At 43.6% G+C, this 27,199-nt stretch overlaps 1 protein-coding gene across 1 annotated transcript in view; it reads right to left on the reverse strand.

The window, feature by feature from the left end:
- The window catches only part of TNNI3K (TNNI3 interacting kinase), a 209,668-nt gene that overhangs the window by 155,407 nt on the left and 27,062 nt on the right, over positions 1–27,199 (reverse strand). Inside the window, exon 6 of the mRNA XM_063137406.1 lies at positions 1,575–1,673. Within this exon, the coding sequence (XP_062993476.1) occupies positions 1,575–1,673 (99 nt within the window). The remainder of the gene's footprint in view (positions 1–1,574; positions 1,674–27,199) is intronic.

Below are 27,199 nucleotides of genomic sequence, written 5' to 3' on the forward strand. Positions count from 1 at the left end.
TGGCAACAGCAGAAGAAAAGCATAGGTGACCCTACTGGGGGAGGAGTGGCAAAGGACTCCCGCACACACATGTACTCTAAGGATGTCTTGCCTCTGAGGTGTATCTCAGTCCCAGAGATACACCTCAAGATTCCTTGCATTTGTTGGAAATATTGCAACCTCATCTGCAAGTGTTGCAGTTAGTTCATGGGAATTTGGACACAGGTAGTCTTAGGATGTCTAGAGCCTACAGTTTGGCTTCCTGCTCCTCCCCTTCCTTTTTCCTCTTCCTCCCTCTCTGACTTCCTCCATTGCTGGGAGCACATGTGCTTGCTCTAGTTTGCTCCTAGCACTATTATAGAACAAAGAAATTAGCTGAACATATTTTGTCTGAAACTATACCCCGTGCCTGCATTTTTATGCAAACAACTGTGAGCAAACCATTTTACTTTTCTTCCCTAAAGAAGAGCATGATCTCCTTTTTTTTTTTTTTTTTTTGCGAAGATAGTCTTGTGTGGATGTGAAGGTTGGTAAGTATTCATTCTGTTTTGGCTTGTTTTTCTTTGCTAAATTGTCCTTTTAATAGAAGACATAAGTACTAGATGACCCCATCACCATTTTCATGAAAGAGACAGGATCACAGATCTTAGGTTGCCTGCAATAAGGAGTTGGGCCCTGAAATCTACTGAGTCATTGTAGGAAGTCCTCACAGATCATGGAGAACAGGTACTGTATTTGGGGCATCGTCACGTTTTGGTAAAGCCTTGAAACACCAAGAATACATTTCTAGCCAGAAGTGTTAATGTACTCAAGCCAACAGAGATGTCAACCCTGATGGCTTTCTACAATTTCTAATACATCTTTTTTTCAAAACAAGGGTGGATTCATATAAACTGAGCATGGCTGATATGCAAGCTACCCAATTTGTATTGCAGCTGGGTGGGTGGAAAACTACTCTGTTCAGATCCTGTGTAAGCTCATAATAGGCACAGTGAAAATTCTTCCTTCTCTTTCAAAGAAGTTATAATGGCAGATCGAGGCCAAGTTCGTACATGCATGTTCATCACTTGATGAATACAGCATGAAGTGATAACAGGTGAATCAGCCATCACAGATAAAATGCCACAGACAACATTTTTTAAAATCATTACTTCAAACAATACTTTTCAATACAGGCTGTTCAAACAGCATCTGTGAGTTGAGTGATGCATGCAACCCTGATTTGAAACTGCTGGTAAATAATATGATGTCACTGAGCTTGTTCACACTTTCACATATTACTTAATCTTTCTCCTTGCTTGATTATTCAGTCCCTAATGACTCGTAATTGAATGTATGGATCATCCCCATGAAAAAGTATTATGTCTGATACGGCATCAAGTGATCCAAAGGTTCTCGCTATTATTGCATCAAAACATGAAGGTCATCATAGCGAACCAGTACATGTGCAAACCAGTTTACTGTTTCTTCTGACTTCATGCATGTGTGGACAATGCTCAGGGCTTCTTCTGTCCTCCTGCATGTGAAACAGGCAATGCTATACATTGCACATAGAAGTCTCCATCTGTGACCACACAATGCTAACTTTGCCGTACCTGTTCGTGACCATAGTATGCTGCAATATGTAAAGGGGTGAAAAAAACTGCATCTTGAACATTGACATAAGCCCCATGTTGCAGAAGTATATCAACAGCCTAGAAGGAAAAAGAAAGGAAAATACTAATTAGAAGCAGTGAGACACAGTAATTTTGTACGCTGAAGTGTTGCGATGTTACATCTACAATGCAAAGAAATTATTATGGTACATTGAGTGAATGGTGCATGTCGCTGTTTTGCCCTACAAATACATTTGGAAAAGCATTTTCTAGGAAGAGAATTGGTGAAGACAAGAGCTTTAAAGATAACCTTTATTTTTCTTTGAAGCTTGAGTATAAACAAGAGCAAATGTACATATAAAAAGTATAAAATCTACCTTATAATTAAAAATGCATTCATCTAAATTGCAAAACATAATTCGTTCTAAGTAGAAAGGAATCTCCATGTTTTGAAGGGTGAAGGACATTCCATTTAAATACACAATATTAAGTGATTTCTTTCTAACTTATGTCCTCCTATTCATTGGGAAGGTCAATGTTCACTCAAAATAGCTGTAAACTATGCATCATTTGCTTGCTGAACAATGATCAAAATTGAGATAAATAAGATTGTTCTGGAATATTTATTGAATATTTATTAAAACGGTCTTCTTTCTTACTTTGAAAGGAGAAGACCGTTTTATATGGAAGGCAAAATCCTTAAAGTACTCCTCCTGTGCAGCTTCATTTCCTTTAAAACAATGTTGGTGTTGGGATTGTAGATTGTATAGAAAATATCAAATAGCTAGGGCCGCAGAAATTTATGAAATTCCGCACTACCTACATGCCAAAGCAGCTGGCTCAATTGTATGGTGTCATTTCATCTGTTTCGACACCATCAAAGAGGAGAGACGGCACTGGTTCCAAGTTTCTCACATGGATTTGCCCTGACTCCCTATCCCCAGAATCTGGATTCCTCAGAAAGAGCTTTATCACACCAATCACTGCGAATTGCGTGCAAAGGACTCTGAAGTTTTCCAGTTTATAATCTGCTTTTATTGTGAAGTACTCCCATGCATCCTGCTTTAATTGCGCTTTTTAGCCAAAAGAAGTGCAATATTTTGGTACGGGGAAAGTCTGGTTCTTCCGGGCATGCGAAAGCACATTGCTCAAACTGCAGCATGTACTTTCATCCCTCATTTTGAATCCAGTGTTCTGTGGGTGTGTTTTCAAGGGGCAAAATTGCTGATGAAAGAAAGGGGTGTGTCTTGTCTCCAGCGGGTGTTTTTAATTGCCAATTCAAATCCTTCCTCCTCCTGTTTCCTCCATCCTAACTTGTTCATTTTCACTTGAAAAGAAATGTGGGAAATGCACCCTCCTTGCCAACAGCACCCTCATTTTTAAAGCTAAAGAGATCCAAATTGGCACAGTAGTAGGTATTAAGGAGAGCTTTCATCATGCCAAATTTGAACCAGATTGGGTCATCCGTTGATTTTTTTAATGATTTTTTACATTTCTTCCCTCAAATCCATTGGAGCTTAAGGTCTGTTAGTGCACAGGGACTTAGGATCACATTTCCAAGCCTTTGAACATCCAAAACTGTGCATCTTCAGTAGGATTTACTTTACTCAAAAGTAAATCCCATTGATTTCAACTGCTAATGTGACCTGCTGCCCCTTGGTCTGTGCTTGGAGGGGAGAGAAGGGGGGCTGGAAAGATTTCCCCTCTTTCTGCGCTCTTTTCCTAAGCACAGACCAAGGGGCAGCATATTAGGGGTGTGCACGGACCCCCCGCTCCGCTTCACTTGCAGATCCACCATTTTTCGGAGCGGGTCGCTCCGCCCCGCCCCCGCTCCGCCCACTTCCGCTCCGCTCCGCCCGGAGCTCCGGATCGGATCCGGAGCTCCGTTTTTGCCCCCCCATAGGCTTGCATTGAAAGCTAAAAAAGTAAACAACTTTTTTTCCGTTGAAGTTAGAAACCTCACGTTTGGCACCATGACACCTCATGGGCGTATACACACACACGCCAAGTTTCAAGGCAATCCCATCATCCCCTGATTTTTGGCGAATTTTTGAAAATCGGGCACCCCATTCACACCCCTTGGGATAGCTCCGTCAATTTGCATGTTACAAACCTCAAACTCGGCACCAGGGCAGCTTATCCATGTGTCCACATGCACGCCAAGTTGCAAGCAAATCCCATCATCCCCTGATTTTTGGCGCGGCTCTACCCTCTAACGCACCTCCCATAACCCTAATTCACACCCCTTTAGATAGCTCCGTCAATTTGCACGTTAGAAACCTCAAACTCAGCACCATGATAGCTTATCCACGTGTCCACATGCACGCCAAGTTTCAAGGCAATCCCATCATCCCCTGATTTTTGGGGAATTTATGAAAATCGGGCACCCCATTCACACCCCTTGGGATAGCTCCGTCAATTTGCATGTTAGAAACCTCAAACTCGGCACCAGGAGAGCTTATCCATGTGTCCACATGCACGCCAAGTTGCAAGCAAATCCCCTGATTTTTGGCATGGCTTAACTCACCCCAAATTGTCCCATTCTACAACTACGTCAATTTGCACGTTAGAAACCTCAAACTCAGCACCATGATAGCTTATCCACGTGTCCACATGCACGCCAAGTTTCAAGGCAATCCCATCATCCCCTGATTTTTGGGGAATTTATGAAAATCGGGCACCCCATTCACACCCCTTGGGATAGCTCCGTCAATTTGCATGTTAGAAACCTCAAACTCGGCACCAGGAGAGCTTATCCATGTGTCCACATGCACGCCAAGTTGCAAGCAAATCCCATCATCCCCTGATTTTTGGCGCGGCTTAAACTTTTTAACTCACCCCAAATCAAGTCCCATTCTACAACTACGTCAATTTGCACGTTAGAAACCTATCCTTTGGTCCCATGACAGCTTACCCATGTGTCCCCATGGACACCAAGTTTCAAGGCAATCCCATCATCCCCTGATGTTAGGGGAACTTTTGAAATTTGAACACTCCAGTATGTCAGGGATTTAAAGTTGCAATTGCAGACAGCTCAATGGGGCCAGTTCCAAGGCAATCCCAACATGCCACGAGATAACCCTAAATCTTCTGGCACATTTGAAAAAGGGATTATTGAATTTGATAAAGTCTAAGTGAGCGCAGGAAGGACTTCTCCCCTTAGTCAAAGCAAGACACATACACCATCGCTGCAAGGCGGGAAGGGGAGAATTATTATTATTATTATTATTATTTATTTATATAGCACCATCAATGGAAAGCAGGCAGGCAGCATGCATTGTAGTGCCGCAAGGATGGCTTGAGCACTAACGCATAGCAAACCAACCCATAAGTGGGCGCAAAGTGAGGCAAAGATGGCTGGTTGTTTCTTTCTAAGCCAGCAGTTACGCCTTGAGGGGCACAGAGGAGGACGATTGGGAGCAAACCAGGCACCAGGCGGGCAGAGAGGCAGGCAGAGTAGGCGAGGAGTCAGTCCTGGCAGATGCCCCACCACAGCAGCACCCCGGGGGAGGCGGGCAGGCAGGCAGGCAGGCTGCGGGCATTTCTGGGGGCACAAGGAAGTGATGGCTGGTTTCTAAGCCAGCATTGCAGTTAGTCACGCATTGCAAACGCAAACCATCCCAGCGAGTCGGTCACCGAGGAGGACAGGCTAGCAGAGGGGCAGGCAGAGTGACATGTCATAGATCTAGTATTGGGGAGGAGTCAGTCCCGGCAGATGCCCCAACACAGTAGCACCCTGGGTGGGCATTGGAAAACGCCATCTTGTGGGTCAATACTTCCCCCACCCCATGTCCTGCAGGGTTGCCTGCCTAACCCTTGTGGGGATGGGAGATGGAGAGCTTAGAGTGGCAGTGCCAGCAGCAGCCTTCGGCTTTCCCCTGGAACCAGTCGCCTTGCCCGCCTCTTTCCCCAGCAAGATCGCCTGGTGCTGCCTATGAAGATGCATCTTCATGCTGCTGGTTCCATAATGCCCTGTCGATGAACCCCTGCTTAGGCTGAGTTTGCAGTGGCGACAGACAGCAAAGCGGGGATCCGCTCCCAACTCAAAGTGGTCCCACACGATGCTTGTCTTTCGTTTCTGTGGTGACACCACCAATTGCCCGCCTGAGCTCTCTGGTGTTGCCACAGAAACAGGGGTGTGGGATGAGACTGGGGAGAGAGCCTCGGCCTGCTGCTGCTCCTCCTCAGCCCCCACATCCTGGAGGCCCACCGCCTCCTCCTCCTCCCCCCCCTCCACTGTGCTGAGGACCTCGTCTAGGTCCATCAGCGGGCTCGTGGGCTGAAAGGAGAATGAAGGAGTTGGGGATACTCCTCCTCCTCTAATGGCACTGCTGCCACGTGCCTCTTGCAAACGGGCACTTTTCCCATTCCCACCCTCAAAAAGAGAACGCCGGGCACAAGTTGCAGAAGAGAGTGGCTCTGCCTGCTGCTTGTCCTGCTTCTGTTTTGGAGCAGTCAGCCAAGGAGTTGCCCGTTTGAGTTTCACAGGAGGAGAGGAAGCCCTGCTGGCAGACTGAGCCTTGCTGCTTTCAGCACGCCTGCTTTCTCTTTTCATGATGACTAACAAAATATTAATACTACTAATACTATGTATAAGGTACTACTAAGAATATGTATAAGAAGAATATAATATGTTTAAATGTAGGGAAATGGGACAAGAACAATAAAATATACTACTACTAATATGTATGAGAATATACTACTAAGAATATCTACAAGAATATAATAATATGTTTTAGAATATTACTAATAAATGTAGGGAAATGGGACAAGAAATGGGACAACCACTACTATAAGAAGAACAAAATATGAATACTACTACTAATATGTATGAGAATGTATACTAATAGACTACTAAGACTATGTCAAAGAATATAATAATAATATGTTTAAGAATAGGGAAATGGTGTGCGTATGCTTTCCCCAAAATGCTCAATCTGTGGCTGCCTGTTGAACTTGACAAAAGCAGCCCACTCCGTCGAAGTTACACAGAGAAGAAAAAGAGAATCCAATTTTTTTGGTATATTTGGTATATAGAAGATAGAAGGAAACACAATCAGGATTTAAGAGAGGGGAGGGGGAAAAAGAACCAACCACTACTATAAGAAGAACAAAATATGAATACTAATATAATATGTATGAGAATATATACTAATGGACTATGTGAAAGAATATAATAAAATATGTTTAAGAATATAAATGTAGGGAAATGGGACAAAAAGTGTGTGTATGCTTTCAAAAGAAAGCTTTCACAAAAGCAGAACAGTCAGGCTTTAATACAGGGAAGGGGGGGGGCAACCAACCCAACCACACACTCCAAAATTCAAAAATAAAGTTTATATTAAATCAAAGTAAGGGGAAAACACAGGGCAAACTAAGCTACAAGTCAGAAAGAAGCAAACAAACACACACACGCGCCAAACTAAACCTATATTAAATTAATCTATCTCCAAAGCAGGAGCACTAGCTAAGTAAGTGTTCCCTCCACGAACGCCAACCCACAAAGAGACACAAAACAGAAAGTTCTCAGGGTGGGTCTGCCTTAGTCCCCCCTCCAACGCTGGGATTGGAGGAGGATGCTTTCTGAGGAGATGAATTCTCATCAGGATTGGGAGTTGAATGTGCCTGTCATCGCTTCCAAAAAAATAATAATAATAAAAAAAAAAAACCCAAACCCCGATTTTTAAAAAAATATTGCACGTGAACCACAGCACGCAGAAAGTTGAGAGTGGTCTCAAAATGACCCCCATCCACGACTCTCTGTGCACAAGAATTTTCAGAACGATAGCTTAAACCCCCCCCCAGTTATCCCCGATTCTTTCCCTCAATGCAATCCTATGGGCGAAAAGCCGAAACGGAGCCCCGCGGTTGACCCTATTTTTAAAAAACTTCTAGCCCGCGACCCGTACGATGCAGAAAGTTGAGAGTGGTCTCAAAATGACCCCCATCCACGACTCTCTGTGCACAAGAATTTTCAGAACGATAGCTTAAACCCCCCCCCAGTTATCCCCGATTCTTTCCCTCAATGCAATCCTATGGGCGAAAAGCCGAAACGGAGCCCCGCGGTTGACCCTATTTTTAAAAAACTTCTAGCCCGCGACCCGTACGATGCAGAAAGTTGAGAGTGGTCTCAAAATGACCCCCATCCACGACTCTCTGTGCACAAGAATTTTCAGAACGATAGCTTAAACCCCCCCCCAGTTATCCCCGATTCTTTCCCTCAATGCAATCCTATGGGCGAAAAGCCGAAACGCAGTTTGAGCCCCGCGGTTGACCCGATTTTTAAAAAAATATTGCACGTGAACCACAGCACGCAGAGAGGTGAGAGTGGTCTCAAAATGACCCCCATCCACGACTCTCTGTGCACAAGAATTTCCAGAACGATAGCTTCAAAAACAACGTAGTTATGCGCGATTATTTGCCGCAATGCAATCCTATGGCGAAATGTTTTCAAGATGGCGACCGGAGCGCTCCGACTGAACTCGGAGCTCCGAAAAATGGTCGCTTCTCTTCGCCTTGCTTCTAGGGGGTCCGCGGTCCGCTCCTACTCCGCCTCTGGGTAAGGCGGAGCAGGCCAATCCGCTACTGCTTCTACGCTCCTAATCGGAGCGGAGCACATCCCTACAGCATATCATGTTAGCAGTTGAAATCAATGGGATTTGCAGCAGCAACCCTCACCCATATATATACAAATCAAGTAGACTGGACAGCAAGGGAGGAAAGGAAGATGGGGGTGGGGAGAGACTCTTTAGATCTGTGTGTGTTTTTAACCATTTTCCACTGCAAAGGAACACATTGTCCTGTACCATAGGTCCCTCAGAGCACTCTTCAAAGTCTGGTCAGTTTCACCCAAATGTCTAGTCAGTTTCAAGTGAACTCCTTTAGCTGCTTCTGAATGAATCAGTGTGTGTGTGTGCCTGTGTATGTGTCCTTTCCTTTGAGCATGTGAAGCTGAGTGGGGGATGGCAGGAGACACAAACAGGGGAAGCAGAGATGAAAACATTCTCCATGGGGGGGGGGGAAATCCTGCATCTCCCCACATTATTTTTAACAGTGGGGGGTCCAGTTTTTATTGGGAGCTCCCACATGAGAAAGGATGGCTTAATCCTCTCACTAACTGTGATTTCCCTCTCAATTTCTCTGTTATTGGAGGTCCTGGCACTGCATTTGAAGTTTCCTCCTCTGTACACTGGGAGCTGAGATGGCCACTTCTTACCTCGCTTCACTCCCCCACCCCATTTTTTTTCCTTTTTAAAGTTCCAAAAATTAAGACTGTGATCCGAGGGGCTCTAATTTGGAAATGAATTCCATTGAAATCAATGGGATTTATTTACTGAGTAATCATGCAAAAGAGTTGACTGCAGTCTTATGTAACGTTGGTGTTCAGTAACAAGAGAAGCAAATCCCAATCCCTGCTGTCAGAGGGGGAGTTGTCTCCACTTCAAACAACCAATAAATGGTAGGAGGAGGTACAAAGAAGAACTGGGGGGTGGGGATAAGAACATGTGTGAGTGAACCTCAACAGATCTCCCCAACTTGCTACAGCAGAGGTGTAAGTTTACAAGTTTTCATATGACGGTTGCAGCAGCATCCTGGCCGGTGGCTGGGGAGAGTCTCTGCCCAACCATGGCATGCAGAGCCTGTGCCCAAAACCCCTGGCCTGTGCTCCTGCTGGGAGGGATGCAAGTGAGGCTGCTGCTGGTGCTGCTGCGGGGAGTGGTGGCCTGCTCCTCTGCCTCACTCTGCCCCACCCTCTTGGCCCGTGCTGCCCGCACTTTGCCCACCAGCATTTCCACCCAGTGCTGCCTGCTATTTGGCCCAGAAAGCCCATCCTTCACACGAGGGTCACACATGGCTGCCAACATGTAGACCCTCTCTGTTTGGATGGGCTCCAGCCTCCGCGTCAGGCCGTCCCTCAGCCTAGTCACCGCTTTGCGTACCTCGGGCTCGAAGTGCCTGCCGGTGACGGGATCCTTGTACTCCAGAAACTCGCCCATCTGTTTCTGGAGATGCCTGCATACAGGGATCACCTGGCTGAGGAGGGCAGAGCTAGTGCTCAGGGTCTCGGTGGCCTTAAGGAACGGCTGGAGGACCACCACCAGCTGGGACATGGTGTCCCACTGCTGCTTGCCCAGGGCTGGGTGGACGCCCATGTCCCTGACCCTGAACAAGTCGTGGATGGCACGCTGTTGCTCCACCATACGCTCCAGCATCAGGTAGGTGGAGTTCCAGCATGTCACCACTTTTGCACTAGCCTGTGCTGTGGGAGATTCAACTCCTCCTGCTTCTCTTGCAGCAATTAACTGCCCTTGACGCTGTGGTGGAAATGCCCTGCCACCTTTCTGCAGCTCTCCAGGAGGTTACGGATCCCGGCCAGGGGACCGAGGTTGGCCTTGCTGCCCATCCCAAGGCCATCCCTCACCACCAGGTTCAAGACGTGCGCAATGCAGCGGACGCCCTCGAATCCGCCGTCATGCACCGCCTTCACCATGTTGGCTCCCCCGTCCGTGACCATGTAACCGCGGGTGACCTTCTGCCCAGCTAGCCACCCATCCACCATGCGGTTCATGGCCTCCGTAATCTCCCCTGCCGTGTGGGACTGGTCCATCACTTGCGTGTGGAGGAGGGCCCAGCAGTAGCCCTCCTTGCCAGTCCCTCTAGTGCTGGATGATGCTTCCTGCCCCACGGCTGCCCACCAGGGAGCCGTCAGGGCCAGGTAAGCGTGCACTCCGCCCTCGCTGGACCAAATGTCTGAGGTGAAGTGCACCATCCGTGCCTCTGCCTGGCACAGATGACCCAGCACTAACTCCCTGCAGGAACGGTACAGGGAAGGCACCACCCGCCTGCTCAGGGTGGTGTGACACGGCAGCTTATATTATGGAACCACAAGCGCCATCAGCCTCTTGAAGCCTGCGTTGTCGACGAGGCTGAATGGCTGGTCGTCCAACGCCACCATCTCACCGATGCAGGTGGTGATCTGGGTAGGCGTTGGAAAACGCCATCTTGTGGATCCATACTTCCCCCACCCCATGTCCTCGAGGGTTGCCTGCCTAACCCTCGTGGGGATGGGAGATGGAGAGCTTAGCGTGCAGCAGCAGTAGCAGTAGCCTTTGGCTTTCCCCTGGAACCAGTCGCCTTGGAAGTGCCCGCCTCTTTCCCCAACAAGATCGACTGGTGCTGCCTCTGAAGATGCATCTTCATGCTGCTGGTTCCATAATGCCCTGTAGCTGAACCCCTGCTTAGGGTGAGTTTGCAGTGGCGACGGACAGCAAAGCGGGGATCCACTCCCACCTCATAGTGGTCCCACACTATGCTGGTCTTTCGCTTCCATGGTGACACCAATTGCCTGCCTGAGCTCTCTGGTGTCGCCACAGAAACAGGGGTTACAGCGGAAGACAGGTGGGATGAGACTGGGGAGAGAGCCTCGGCCTGCTGCTGCTCCTCCTCAGCCCCCACATCCTGGAGGACCACCTCCTCCTCCTCCTGCCCCTCCACTGTGCTGAGGACCTCGTCTATGAGGTCTGGAGACAGGTCCATCAGCTGGCTCATGGCCTCAAACAATAATGAAGGAGTTGGGGATACTCCTCCTCCTCCTCTAATGTCACTGCTGCCGCCTGCCTCTTGCAAAGGGGCACTTTTCCCATTCCCACCCTCAAAAAGAGAATGCCGGGTGCAAGTTGGAGAAGAGAGTGCCTCTGCCTGCTGCTTGTCCTGCTTCTGTTGAGGAGCAGCCAGCCAAGGAGTTGCCCGTTTGATTTTCACAGCAGGAGAGGCAGCCTGCTTACTGGTGCCAGCCTGAGCCTTGCCTTGACCACCACTGCTTTCAGCACGCCCAGCCACAGACATGCACCTGCTCCCTCTTCTCATGATGATGATGATGATGATGATGATGATAATAATAATAATAATAATAATAATAATAATAATAATAATATGTATTTAGGGAAATGGGACAAGTGTGTATGCTTTGCCCAAACTGGATTTGAAATGCTCAAACTGTATTGGCTTTTTTTGCACTTCACAAGCAGTGCACACAGCACACCCACACAATAACACACAGTCACACACACAGTCCAAGTAACACACACACACACACAGAGAGAGAGAGAGAGAGAGAGAGAGAGAGAGAGAGAGAAGAAATAGAGAATTTTTTTTTGTATTTTTTGTATTTTTTTATATATAGAACAAAGAAGGAAGATGAAACACAGTCAGGCTTTAAGAGGGGGAAGGGGGGAGGAACCAACCAACCAAACGAACACTCCAAAAATTAAAAATAAAGTTTATATAAAATCAAAGTAAGGGAAAAACACAGAGCAAACTAAGCAAACAGTCAGAAACAAGCAAACAAACACACACACACAACCCAAGCTAAATAAACACACACACAACTCCAAACACAGCAGCAGCACCTAAACTAACTCCTCTCTCCACGAACGCCAACCCACAAAGAGACACAAAGCAGAAAGCTCTCAGGGTGGCTCTGCCTTAGTCCCCCCTCCAACGGTGGGATTGGAGGATGCTTCATGAGTTCATCAATTCTCATCAGGATTGGGAGTTGAATCTGCCTATCATCGCTAAAAAACCACCTGCAGCTTACCCTCTCCCGCTTTTTTTACATATTTTTTTTAAAAAATATAGCAAGCAAACTGCACTACGCAGAGTGCTGAGAGTAGGCTCAAAATGACCCCCAGCCATGACTCTCTAAGCACACGAAATTTCAGAAAGATAGCTTTAAAAACAAAAAAGTCATTCGATAATCTTTTCCGCAATGCAATCCTATGGGCGAAATTATCCAAAATGGCGGGCGGAGCGCTCCGCAAAAAGAGAAGCGCTCCGCCTATCGCCGCTTCTCTTCGCCATGCTTCTAAGGGTCCCCGGTTCACTTCAACTCCGCCTCTGGGCAAGGCGGAGCAGGCCAATTTGCTTCTGATTCTCCGATTCTAAGCGGAGCAGAGCACATCCCTACTACGTACCTGTTTCCCTCGAATTATTCCCTACAGTGCTAAGCTGTCGGCATTGTTGTTGTTGTTAAATTACACCCCACGCGGCAGCGCTCCTAAGATCCTTTGCAAAGGGTTTAAGGGAGGAAATGTAAAAAAAAAATCATAAAAAATCAACGGATGACCCAATCTGATTCAAATTTGGTATGCTTAAAGCTCCCCTTAATATCTATTACTGTGCCAATTTTGATGTCTTTATCTTTAAAGCTTAGGCAGATGTAAGCATTTGTTTAATTTTTCTTTAAATCCTGCTCCTGCACCCCATTGGCCACTTGGAAAACAACAAAGGATATGCTCGAAAGCTAGTAGCAAAATAGGGCGAGTCTTTTGCCTTTATAGAACAATTAAAGCAGGATGCATGGGAGTACTTCACAGTCAAAGCAGATTATAAGATGGAAAACTTTGGAGTCCTTTGCACGCAATTTGCAGTGATTGCACAGTATAACGCTGGTGTGATAAAGCTCTCAGACTGGAATGTAAGGTGGGCGAGAGCTTGGTTCTGCCTGGTTTCCCAGCAGAAGGCCGGCCGGATGAATTTGATACAACTCCTTGCCAGCTGCAAGATCCGGCCTTGGGAGAGGTGGCTGAAGTGCAGGGGCCTGAGAGACTTCCTGTGGGAAATGAGCAGGTCAGAGACCCAGCTGAAAAAGAGCGGAGCTTGGCCTGTCTTCTTGATAATGAAGGCAACTGAAGAGAATAGAGGAAAGACACACAGTAAGTGTGGTTCATGATTACGGGCAAGGTTTTCCTGCGGGTATAGGTGGACTGGCTCTCACTACTCCGCGTCTGGTTAAAAGCTGCTGCACAGGCTAAAGAGCTCCATAGATACAATGTCTCCAAGCCTTTGCTTGGATTATACCAGAGCCCTGAGATTTTGGCTTGCCTAGACTCTCATGCTCTTGGGACCCTTGTCCAAGAATATACTATAGAATTCTGAATTCCTGTAAGTCTAGAATCCCGTGCCTTTGGGACCATGTCATGGATAAAACCACCTGCCTTTAAGACCCCGTTTCTGTCTCCTGCTTGGATTGTTGTTTGAGAACTTAATGCTGGATTTGCAACCCCTGTCTCTAGCTTCCATGTGGATTAATTGTTTTATTGGGGCCGAAAGCTACGTAAAGTTTCTGGGCCACAGACTCTGAAGGATTGTTTGTAGCACTGTGCTAAGTTGGTGGTGTTTAAAGGGAACCAGTCCTGACACCAGCTCCAGGTTTTTGAGGGCCCTCAGAAAAGATACCTTCAATGGGCTCCCTCCCTCAGTGAGTTCTACCTTATCACCACCATTAGAGTGACCATATGAAAAGGAGGACAGGGCTCCTGTATCTTTAACAGTTGTATAGACAAGGGAATTTCAGCAGGTGTCATTTGTATATATGGAGAACCTGGTGAAATTCCCTCTTCATCACAACAGTTAAAGCTGCAGGAGCTATACCACTTCTTGGATTTCCTCATTCCAAAAAAATGTTCTGTCAGTCCCACCTTCTCGCTGTCCATTCACATATTGAGCTGGTTTGCACCTCATGATAAACCACCCTGAAAATTAGCTACAGAGGGTTGTTTGTTTGCACATTAATTCTGTTACTTCTGACAAATGATCAGGCATTCCGGGCTTGCCATAACTTGGTTCCCCCTTTGTCATTCTGCCTGCTCTCAGCATGTATCCAATGGGCTTGTACAGCACAACCTCAGCAGTCTACTCTGCTACGCCACGTATTATTATTATTATTTCACCTTGAGGGAGATTTGTGCAAATTTAACTTTAATGTATTTATTTTAACTTTCTGGGAGATTTATGTGCAGAGGGGAATGCAGACACCACAAAAAGTAATGGTGAAGAAAAGTTGGAGATTGTGACCTGCCTATTATTTAGAAACAAATCGAAATAAATAATGATAGAAAGCATATTCTAGCCAAAGTGAAACATTTTAAACTCACTTTGATTTATCTCATTGAGTTCAATGGGACTTTAAAATGCTTGCCTTTGGCTAGATTATAATAGCTGTCTCCCTCACATTAATACTCTTATTGCAATACATTTATTTAGACAGCTTGTTTAAGCCAGTTCCCTGTTATCTAATTTAACATACAGAAGTAACTGTTCTCAAAATAAGGAAAGTTCACTAATAATGGAACTACAACATTAATTGGGTCCTCAGAAACCAGCTACAATCCCGTTTCACTTCACCTAACCAATTTCTTTTATTAGCAGTATAACCTTTGCTCCTTTCCTCATTGCTGGCTTTCTTAATACTTCTGCATGGAGGATGATATCAAAAGCCTTTGAAGCAAATTATGTCCACTTCTACAAGAGATCATCAGTTAAGGCTTTATTTAAGGGTTAGAGAGTGTGTCAACAAATGCTGCACAAGATAAACTAAGGATTTTCTCTCTTGGGCAAGGGTAACAGATAAGAATTCTTCTGACAAAATTTAATCAATAATTATTGACTTTCTAGTAGGTGAAATTAAAATGAGAAAGACAGCTTCAACAATTAAGCCATACGTTTGAGCAAAAGCATCTCTATACCCCTGTGTTAACACATCTAAAGAATCTGGGATGCTTTTCTGAACTTCTTTTTTTAATTAAGCCATCCAGTCCCAAACATGATGAATTCTGAGCACTGGCCTAATTCTTTCCAATTTAGTAGATGCTGATACAATCAGTCATGTCCTCTAGATATGATTTGCTCAAAACTGGCAAGATTTGTTAACTCTTAGCTGCTCTGCAAGAATTTCAGATTGTGTTAACAATCTAATAAAACAGTCATCACAATGGCAAGTTGAACTGTTGTGAAATTGGCCACTTGACAGATATAAGATACAATGAAGGGAGTCATTTACTGAAGAATAAAGTCTAAAGAAATATTCAATGTAATATATTGTCTTATGCATAGGAAATCACAAACACAAAATTAAGACATGTTCTCTCTGTGACCTGGTTTGCACGTAATGGCAGGAAAACACCTTAGTTAATAATCCATGATTTGCCTTGGGGTGTGTTGCTTCCTCTTTGCATAATTAACCTGCCTGGTTGCACATAATGACAACCCAGACTATGAGTTGAATGTAGGTTGTCGTTCAATCATGGGCTCTCTTATGTGTGAACCCTGTATCCAGGAAGAAAACCCATAATTTGTTGTTGGTTCTGATCTCTGATTTGTTTGTAGTTAACAAACCATAGTTAAACCATAGTGCTAGGTTTGCATGTAATGACAACCCATGATTCAACAACAACCCACAATTCAAAGACAACCAATTCTCAACTGCAAAAAGAGTCAGTATTTTATGGCATAAATACTAAATATTTATGCCATAAAATACTAAATTGATATAATTCTGAATTTTTCAGGTACCTCAGTTTCAACATTACTCTTTCACAGAATTGTCATGAACTAAATGGTGTGTGTGTGTGTGAAAGAAATAGCACTAATAGAGTGAAAACGTGTTCGCCCTCCTGCAATGAAATGGTGCACTGTATCCTCCACCCTAAAAAGAATGTTCTTGTTTAGGGTTCCAATCAGCTATTTCCATGAAGCAGGAAATTCCACTCTCTTTCCCACATACCATGTTTTTCTTTTCTGATTGTCAGTCTATATTCATTGGCCGCTGAACATGCTCAGTCCTCATTGGGCTGTTTTGTTGTACTTCTGCAAACCTTAGTTTTCCCTGACCATGCTAATTCTTCCCTCTTGTTTGTTAGTGGCCAGCTTTGGCTACAATTCTGTCTGCACCCACCATCTGAATTTGCTGTTAGAAGGACTGATAGTTACTATTGATAATCTACTAAACCATTCAATAGCCTATACAAGCCAGTTGTTCAAAACATGCAAACAAATAACCCAGTGCAGGCTTTCTACTTATTGACATAGAGGTGCTGTTGTTGTTTTTTTAAAGAGCTTTCTTGGCAACACATCATTATGAATACAGTTTGTTGACTTTTGTCTTCAAGTTGGTTTCTAAGGCCTCATATATTTCCTGCAGATTTGCACTTTTCTCATGATGAAATCCAGGCTTGGGCCTATTCATGAACAGATGAACTAACAAACTACATTCTCTAATGTAAACACACCTAAGATCAAATTACAGAGCAGATGTAGTATTTATGCATGAGACTGGCGCAAATGAATTAGAACATCAGAGAGACTAAAGAAAACCACTGCTTTCATAGCACTGATTATTAAAGTGACTTAAACTGCTTTCTGATAGTGCCAAGGCTACCTACTGGCTTTGGAGTACAAGTGAGACTGGATTGCTCAAATCAGGTCTGCATGTTCAGAAATTAAGGCTGCAATCCTATACATGTTTAAACAGAAAAAGTCCTACAACTCCCAGCATGCCCCAGCCAGCATAGCTGACTGGAGGGATGCTGGGAATTGTTGAACCCTAAGTTGGTTTGGTTGAATCATTAAGGCAGGAAGTTCAGCTTGTCTGCCTGACTATCTCTAAGCAAACCAGCCATTAAGCTGGTCAGTGGAGAAGCAATTCATTCTGTACCTGACTAACCAATAAGTTACCCAGACTGAGAAATCAGGCAACAAGCTATTCAGTTACTTGACCTCTACTGTGGTGGCTACTGCAATGCTACCCTCTGGCTAGAATGATCAGATATTACAGAGGACAGCCCTCTATTTGAAAGGCTGCCAGAGGACTCTCCTCTATTTTGAAGGCATCCTCTATTTGAAGAGCTGTCCATGTCTGGTTTAAAGATAAAGACTCATGAGAAGGGAGAGCAGGACCTTGAAGTTCCCCATCGACAACATCTGGACAGCAGACTGAGCAAGAAGACACCTGGTCACCACCTTCTAGACTATGGTGCGACTTACTATCTTTCTATTTAAATTATAATAATTATTTCTAAATTTGCATCTGTACATATAAATGAGTGCATGCAACTTTAATGCGAAGTGGTATTATCTTTTGAAGTAATGCTTTTCCTCTTTTTTGGCAGTGATGGTGCTGAAACTCAATGAAAAGCTTTGTAATAATTGATCTCTGCTGTAGTATAGAAGAATCATAGAATCATAGAATAGCAGAGTTGGAAGGGGCCTACAAGACCATCGAGTCCAACGCCCTGCTCAATGCAGTTATCCACCCTGAAGCATCCTTGACAGATGGTTGTCCAGTAACATATGTAGACCTCAAAGTATGAGAGCCCTACACTTTACATGGAGAAGTCAGCAATATTTCTAACAAATGATTGTAACTACTTTTTTAATTGAAGAATACTCATTTCTTTCAATCGAAGCAGAAATTCTCAACATCATTTAGAGTCTTGACTTCTGTTGTAATTTTCTAAGGGAAAGGAAATGTTAGCATTTCCATGTATATGAATGCAATCCTGTGCAAATAAGCTATTTAACATAGGCAAAATGGTTTTTCAAAGACCAGCAGTTTCAATTTATACACAGGGAAAAGTTAAAGTTTGAATCCTTAAGTATCCAAACTCAAAGTGATGAGCTAAATCAAATGAGACGAGCAAAAGTTACCCTCCTTCATCAATAATGTAATTCTTTACCTATCAGTAAAAAAGAATAATAACATGCATCTTGCAAACTGGATTGAAATAATCCTTGTGCAAATAGAGCACATTTAGTGCAATTATGAAAAGAGTTACACATATTCAATGGGAATTATGTCACATAATTTTATGTAGGCTTTTAGCCTTTGTTATCTATTGGAAATAAGTGCCTCAATTGATTTTTGCAGGAGCCATAGACACTTTGCTTGAAGTAGTCTGCCTGTCTCAGAATCAGAGACATAATTTAGTTACTTGCCCTCCCCTTTTCCAGGTAGTGTTCTCTCTCCATCTCTTCCTCCAGACCTGACCTCAAATTTCACCTTTTCCATGAAAAGGAGTCCCCCCCCCCCACTTTTCTCTTTTGGCCTTATCCCAACTGACATGAAGCGTTATTCGGTGCAATTTGACTTATTCATGCCCTGTTCCCTTCCTTCTCCTTCTGTTTTCTTCCCACCAACCTGGGTCTAAACTTAGTTTGTAAGTTCCTCAGGGCCAGGACTTTTTTTTTTATGGTGTTGTTTTTCATCTAACCCTGTAAATTCCCATATCCATCCATGGCATCAAGAAACTAAAACTTAATGTCTGTACAGCAATTGCAAGTGTTCAAAGCACTTCACAATCATTACCTAGTTGTAATTCTTACAACACCCCTGTAAGGTACATCAATATTATTATTTCCCATATTGAAGATGAGGGGAGAAAGAGTGGCTTGCCTAAGGCCACCTAGTGAGTTCACAGCAGTTGTGAGATTTTAACTGATGAGTTCGTCCTTTGCAGTTCAGTCTCTTACCCATAGTCTGCATCATCATCATATCATCATCATGTCTAGCTTGTACATGTACGTGTTTAATGTGTAGGGTTCTATAAAATTGACAAAGTTGTAGACTGCATATTCTACTGTTTGGGAAGACAGCTAAAATAGGGTCTGAAAAAACTGGAAGAGAAAAAGTGGAAAAGGCCAGAGGGCCAAAATTTCAAAATAACATCGGTAGTCTATAATGTCTCCTCTCTCTTCGATGTAATGAACATAATGCAATTTAATTGCTTTTATTAAAAGCCCCCAAAGCTAAAAAAGGAAAAAAAGGTAAATTAGAGCTCATCTTGCTATAGTTTTAATGAAACATCACATATAATTAGGTCAATGTCCCCCCCCCCCTCCAAGCCATCTATCTGCAATTAAAAATTAAAGAACTCAAACTTGTACATTGAAAAATCTATTCAGAAGCTGGGAGTTGTAAATTAATCTGTCTAGTTACCCAGAAATCAAAATTAGCAGAATCCACATTTGCTCACTAATTATGCTTCCTTAGTAAAAGTGAAATAATGGCAGAGAGGTGTAACATTCTGAGTGGATCTGAATGCAAAATGCAGTGTCAGCAGTTAATGTCAACAGGCAAAAGCCACTGAAGTAAAGTTGTTAGGGGTGGTTCACACTCAAACATTCAATAGAACAACTGGTTTTATTTATTTATTTATTCATTTATTTATATACCGCCTTTCTTCCTGCAAGGAACCAAAGGCGGCATACATAATCCTCCTTCTCCTCTCCACTTTATCCTCACAACAACAACCCTGTGAGGTGGGTTGGGCTGAGAGTCTGTGACTGGCTCAAAGTCACCCAGTGGATTTCCATGGGCGAGTGGGGACTAGAACCCGGATCTCCCGACTCCCAGTCCAACACTCTAGCCACTACACCACACTGGCTCTTATTTTCCTACATATTAATTTCTTCAAGATTGCACTTATATCCAATGATATGGAGAAAGTAGTGTATGACCGACATCAGCTTCTGAGCTGCCAAAGTCAGCTCCAAAAAGTCTGCCTTCACTATGGTTATGGAATATATTGTGTATACTTTTAAGGTGACCACTTATCCATCACCCACAAAAAAGGACACCTGTTTGCATATGCTAAATGAAATGTATAGATGCAAATTTGGAAATAATCACCATAAATTAAATAAAAATGGAGTGCATCTCACCATAATGGGGAAGACTGTGACTCAGGCACTTGCATAGCTGCTCAGTCTGCTATTAACTGTTATTTCTTCCACACAGATATAAGTGAGCACAATTGCAAGGACGTTTGTGCGTAGGAAATTTGGTACGATTGTGGTGTGTGTGAGCTGACTCCTGCTATTTCAACCCTCTATCTCAATTTGTTCTCAATGATATCATGTTCCATCTCATTATGCAGCTGTCTCTGTATGCACTTGTTACCAAAACACATTTTTACTTGTATCACACCCTTTTATCCAAACTTTAGCCATTCAATGCTCCTGATGATCTAAAATCATTTGTATGTCCCCATTGGACATACAACTTTTATTCAACTTGATGAAAGTTGCACACGAATGTTTGAAACGCATGGGAACAAAATTGCAAAAGTCTGGAAACTAGACACAACAATAAATGCAATACTTTCTCCCACCACCATAACTTTGAAAGTAGTGGCAAAGTTCTTAAATCAAAGACTACTAATACATCAAACCTTCAGGAGGAATTTTTTTCCAGTGCAATTTTCTGAGTTCCAAGCTGTGGATTTACATAGAAAATCCAATTGTCAATTCAAATTTTAGCCGGATCAGCTGTTGTGCCTACAATATTGTTAACTTCTTGTCATAGTTAAAGATCCTGGTTGGTTTTCTGCATGTATTTTCACTCTCTGACAAAGAACATTAGAGGGTTTGGTTAGTTTTAAAGATCCATAAGTCTTGCTCAAGCTCATTTAGCTCAAGCTTGGACTGCATAATGGCTTGAGCCTTAAGGCTGCATAAAAATTGATTTAAGTCCCAACTGATGTTGCAAATTGTTGTGAGATTACAAGGAATGGCTAAACACTGAAGGATTAAAATAGTGCAGGAATGCAGAACATAGAGATAATGCAATTGGAGGGATGTATATTTATTGATGTATGACCAGAAGGAAAGCTTCCTGGTCCAGAGTGGCTGTGCAATGCATTCAATGGCTGCTTACATACCAAAAAATAAGGCAAAATTCACAAGCAAGTCTACTGGTACACGCTGCCCAACTGTTTCAAACTTGGCTCCTCCCACCAGAGATCGTGTCTACAGTAACCAGGAATTCACCAGAAGGAAGAAACCAAATTTACTAGTGTTACCAAACAGGGACTTCTACTTTGTTTCTCCCGGAACATGTCAGATTCTGAAGTCCCAGTCTGAGTAACACAAAGCTTTTTCTTGTTTGTGAGATCCTGGTTACTGCAGCTGCTCCCACTGGTGGGAGGAGCCAAGCAGGAGCAATTGGGCAGTTTTGTGTGAACACAGCCGATGAAAGCATTCTGGATTTTTTACTTTAGTCACCAGAATTTCAGGAACACAATTTAGAAGTGGTAGAACCACAATATTCATTCTACGTGTGAATTTGTGCAAGCCATGCACTTAAGAGCCATATTATTATTATTTTTTAAAAAGCCTGCATGGATGGAAGATACAGCCTTGCCTCCACTACTTCCTGTCTCTCAGAGCCCTATTACTTGATTCTCACTTTCATCCCATGGGTGCCCTGTGGACCCTGGGATTTGTCACTTTCCAACATTGGGATTTTATCAGCCATTCCTTTCTCCTTCCCATAGTTCTTATGGTTGTGGGTAAATGTATTACAAGTGTAAAAAAACCTAAACACACACACACACACACACACACACACACACACACTGTATATCACAAACGTTAGCTACACAAATATTCTGTGATGCTTCATGGTTCTTTTAGATTGCCTTCTGTTATTTTAGTTGGTTTGGTACGTCTTTTCAAAGGCTTTGTTAAATTGCTTTGTATGCATCCAAGACTCAAATTGGAAGGGGGGGGGGGGAAACAGTTGGCTCAGTAAATTCTTATTTCTGTCTGACAGATGTAGACTCTTCACATAGGTTCCATAATGCTTATTGTCCTTCTTGAATTCCAGTTGGCAACTCATTATTGGCCACATGACGTTGACAATGAGAGACTGCACTTAACTCCGTTTTTCGAAATTAGTTAGATATAGTTGGGCAGGCATTTCCATAGCGTTAGACAAAATCTAGTCTACACTAAGAGGCAATTGTTATGCAGGAATATCCTGAAGTGTAGTTAAATGCTTAAAGGTAAATGGGAAAACAATTACTGTTCTTTTTATGTAGAATGAATATGAGCTTTCTCAAGTGGCAAAGTGCTTATCATAGCCACAAGTCAGTGAATAAACAGATCATATTTATTTGATTTTAAATTGCAGCATGTCCTTGGCAGAAATTAAGAAGAAACTATGCTATTTAAATATGCACTTGGATTTGCTCAGGATTTTGGATTAGCAGAGAATTTTGGGAGTGCTTGTCCAGGTCCATGTTTAATGGTGCCTCTTCTTTTTACTTCGTGGCGAGTTTCCAACTGGGGCCTGTCATTTTAATTTCCTACAATGCCCTGGCTCTCTGCAATATCCATGCCATTCTGTGAAAATAAAATAGCAGCTAAACTTAGCTGTCTGGTGTTGCTTGAAATAAAAAATTAAGGGAGGACAGACATCAGCAGTGGGCCATGCCAGGGCACTGAGGCCTCAGTAATTGACCAAGCATGCCAGGTGCTGACACCAACCCTGTGCACTTTGCATGCAACTATTCCATGTAGAAAACGAAGTTGCCCTTAGCTGTAACTATTGTTCCCTGAGAGTCGTTATATACATTTCTCTCAACTCCCTCCTGCGAAGGCAGCCTAAATTTCTTATATTCACCAGGCCTTTGGAACTAAAGTTGAACAGCTTTTTAGAAATTACCACCTGTAACATAAATTAATGCTTAGTGATTTTGCCAACTGCTTCTCATATAGGTTAAGTTTTAGTGGAAACGGTACAGAATTGAGGTGGAGATTTTCTTCTATCTATCTATCCATCTATCTGTCATATTTGAGATGAGAAGGGTGTTTCTGTCTTCAAGCTGATATAAGGGACATACTAGAAAAGAAGCAAGGGACACATGAACAATTATTATAATCATTTTATAATTATAGCATATGTGTAATCTGAAATGCAGCTTCAGGGCAGAGGAGATGTAAATTTGATTAAAGCAGCAGCAAGGGAGGAAAGTTTTTTATTCCTTGGGCCATTTTCTGATCAAAGCACCTCCTCCGCAGTTGCTTTTTTTTCTACAGGAGATTCCCATGTCTTCTCTCCATGGGTGAAAAACCTAAGTTTTCTTCAGGAAAATATCCCACAGGGAAAGGATTAAACATAACCCCTCATATCTTCAATTCCTCTGTGGTTGCATTGCAGAAAACAGTAACAACAACAAACCAACGTCCAAGTGTTCCATATGTCTTGCCATCCTAAATACTAATTAAAAACTCATTTTCCGAGTGCTAATCCTTATATAGCTGAAACAGGACCATCCACACACAAATATCAGGTGGCCTGGGAAAACCCCAAGGTTTGCAAAAATACAAAAGAGCTTTGGGGGGTGGGGAATCCAGGCAGGACCCCAAAATAGCCTGATGGGGATTGAGAATGCTCAATTGCCACAGAATGCTGCACGTCTGTTGGTGGGTGGGAATGGAGAACTGGTAGTGGTGGTGGAGGAATATCCTAGCAAAGGGCATAGCCGGCTGTCTGGAACCCTGAACAGGAACACTCCATACTACAACGTTTTGTTACAAGCCCCATTTGTATATACTAAAAGCTAGTCCTTATGTAGCCAAAACAGCACAATCCACACACAAGGGGAAAGTATCAGTAGGCTTGATTTCAAGAAGTACAAACCAGCACAATGAGATCAGAGTCTGTTCAGTAGCCATGGAATACTGACTGACTATTGGGTGTGGTGTGTGTGTATATATATGGGTGTTTGTATGTGTGTGTGTGTGTATGTGTGACAGAAAACTTGTGGGGTGAAATATAATATTTGTCCTATTTCCCCCTGGGATGGTGTGGTTAGGCTGGGCTGGGGTCTTGTGAATCAGTAGCTGAAGGCAAAACACACGGGCAAGCTGAGCCACAAATAGTTCTAGTCAGGTCCAAAATAGCAAAGCCAGGCAGTATAGACAAAAAGGGTTATGTGGAAGAGTAGATAAGTCCAGGCCAAGGTCACATGCATAGTGGGGTCCAAGCAGAAGGTTGACGCCAGAGTCAAATGCAGACATTGTTTCCAGCAGCTTCTGTAAGCTTCTCCTGGGCTTTTTATTCAGGAGCTGCTAGAGCCCCACGAAAGCCCCAGCTGCCGTCATTCACTTTGATTGCAGAGTCCTCCTTGTGAGGGAGCCCTGAAGAGCCTCTTCCCTTACAGGTTAGACCTCGGCTGCAGCCTGGCACTTTTGTCAAAATTCTCTGAGTTGGGCCTGCCTCCTCTGGTGGCAGCACCTCTTGGGACTCGGGGGGTGCTCAGCCTCCTCTTCTGAGGCAGACTCCCCCTGTTCCCACGGGGCTGGGGCCTCTTTGCCTCCCTATCCTCCCAGTCTGCATTATTGATAGATCGGGTTTTCTGCCCATCTAGCAGGGTGTTTTGAATGGGAAGAGAAGGAGGCAGGAGAGGTCTCAGAATAACTCATACCCTGGCCTCTCCAGGCTTCTCCCCTCCCCATCCAATGAAACACCCCTTTCCTCCCCCTCCAAAGTTGAGTTCCCAACCTCAGAGAGGCAGCTTGTGTGGTTCTTTCTTTGCCAGCCATGTGGGGACAGAGCCTGGATTCTAATCTCTGAGGTCAGAGCACTGTCTCCAACCTCGGATCTGGGAATCTGAAATATCCTATGGCCCCTTAGGCACTGTCTAGGGTCCATAGGGTTGCTCTCTTAATGTTGTTAATGTATGCAGAAATAAGTACTACACAAGCATGCTATTAAGCAATATTCTGAATACTCTTTGCTTACAAAAAGAGAGTTTCTCTGCCATCACTGAAAGGGGCCCTCGCTCAGTGTTAGAGGTCCTGCTTTGCACACAGACAGTCCCAGCTTCAATCCCTGTCATCTCCACGTAGGGTTGGAAAATCTCTTGCCTGAACTCCTGGAAAGCCACTGCCAGTCCATGTTGACAATACCGAGCTAGATGGATGGATGGTCTTATTCGGTATAAGGCAGCTTCCGATAGTCCTATCTGACCAGAGATAGCCTATAGCTTAACGGAGCTATTCTATTTTATTTAATTTTTACACTGAATATTTATGTCAGGACAACCACCTCTGGATTCCAAGGCATGAAAGACTCTTAAACAAATAGTTGAACCAATCAAATATATTTTTCAGGTATTCTCTCTTCCCCTTTTTTCATACATGGGTACCAGCTTTTGATCCAACCCACTTCTCATTTTGCAGACTGTGCCGGCATCCCTAAAGGTGTTTTCACATTTCACTCCTCATGGACACTGGGAATACTCTATAGAACCATGGTATCATTCACTCAAACAGGCTTTGGATGACCTTGGTGATTTTCAGTCCGCCAGAGGTGATACAATCATGATCGTGATTGAATAAGCCAGTAAAACTGGGCACTTTCCCCTGGAGGCCACAGTAATTTTTATATGCTGCATCGTTCATGTATTTGTACACATTTCATGATATACACTACTATACTCTCTAAATGCCTCTCCAGCAGTAATGATTTTATCACTGTGAAATGAAGTGCATTATTATGTGGCAGCTTTTACAGAACAGTGTAAAAGTTAAAACTATGGTTCAGCTTAAATGCATACTTCTAGCCTGTATAGCCTACAATTTTTACAATGAAGTTCCTGAAAGGCTAAACATTTCTACTTTGTATTCTACCAGGCATTTCCCCAGTGGCAACTGAAATTTCGGAAATGTTAATTTTGAGCATTATAATTTGTTTTTTTTATAGTACTGCTTCTTCCATTTTCACATATAAATTCCTGTTCACACTCCTGGCTTTTGCACATTCAACAGCTGAATACCTATGATCTGTATTGTCTGCTGAATCTTGATTGCTCATTCAGGCTTCACACAGGTGTTGCAAGCATAACAGATTTATTGAACAGGATTTATACAGCTCCTTGACAGGGCTCCAAAACACAGGCCTGCAACAGTGGCTCTCCTAGTCCAGGAGAAGAGGGGTCAGTCCAGATGCTAGGCTGGACTTAAAGATTAAGTGCACAATTAATTCACACGCTCCTGAATCCAGCACATTATACAAAGAGGGCTGCAATTACGTATGTGTTTGTTTTTAAAGGTTGCTACATCTAGGATTTTATTGCTGAGTGGTCTCTTTATATACTAGTGATATAAGGAGGGTCTCTATGTCAGAACAAAAGTATAGCTCACACTGTTTTTACACATTAGTTTTCAGGGCCTGTTCCCTAAAGCTCAGGAGCCAACCAAATGGAAGCTCTAACCACTTTTAACAAGCCCTCCAAAGTATGTCAGGTTCCAAGATTTACTTCCTGGATAGAAATCAAGGGGCGGTGGTGGTGGTCATGAGTAGGGATGTTGGAGAAATCTGCAATGGAATCAAATGAATTTGGATTTCTACAAATCTGACCCACGGACTCCACAGTGGACTGGCTTTCCCGGAGTTGCACAGACTCTGCAGAGTAGCAGACCACTTTTTTAAAAACAGTTTTTAGAATTTTATGCAAATGTAGTTGTAGAAAAATACATAAAATAATGGGGGCGGACCACTGGCCAAAAATGCACATTTCCCGCTATAGACTAAACTATGAAAAATGTGTGGGATTTGCACATTTGGGTTTTCACATTTGGGGGGTTGTGCATTTTTACAAGTGTGAATTTGCACAAATTCAGGAAATGGGGAAAACATTTATTCTGTCAATGAGTGGATAATGGAACGAAAGGCACCTGACAGTTCTAAAATGCAGACAGAACATACCTAATCATGAGGATACACTTCTTTCAGGCCTTAGCTAGACAGGATCCCGGGATCAGGGAGAGATGATCCCTCCCTTGCCCCGGGATCTCGCCCTATACTTTAGGCCTGCTTTTTCTGCAGTCTCAGGCCTGAGACTGTAAAATGTGTGTGTGAGCGTCCCGGTTTGTCCCGGTTCCTTGTGGTTTCTCACGAAGAGACGGAACTCATGCACAGGGCGCAAATCTCCTCAGGAGCACTGCGCCCATCGGGGGTGGGGTGGGGGGAGAGGGATTTTTTTTTTTAAAAAAAAACA

The sequence above is a fragment of the Elgaria multicarinata genome, chromosome 1, assembly GCF_023053635.1.
Source record: "Elgaria multicarinata webbii isolate HBS135686 ecotype San Diego chromosome 1, rElgMul1.1.pri, whole genome shotgun sequence".
In the NCBI taxonomy this organism is placed as follows: Eukaryota; Metazoa; Chordata; class Lepidosauria; order Squamata; family Anguidae; genus Elgaria; species Elgaria multicarinata.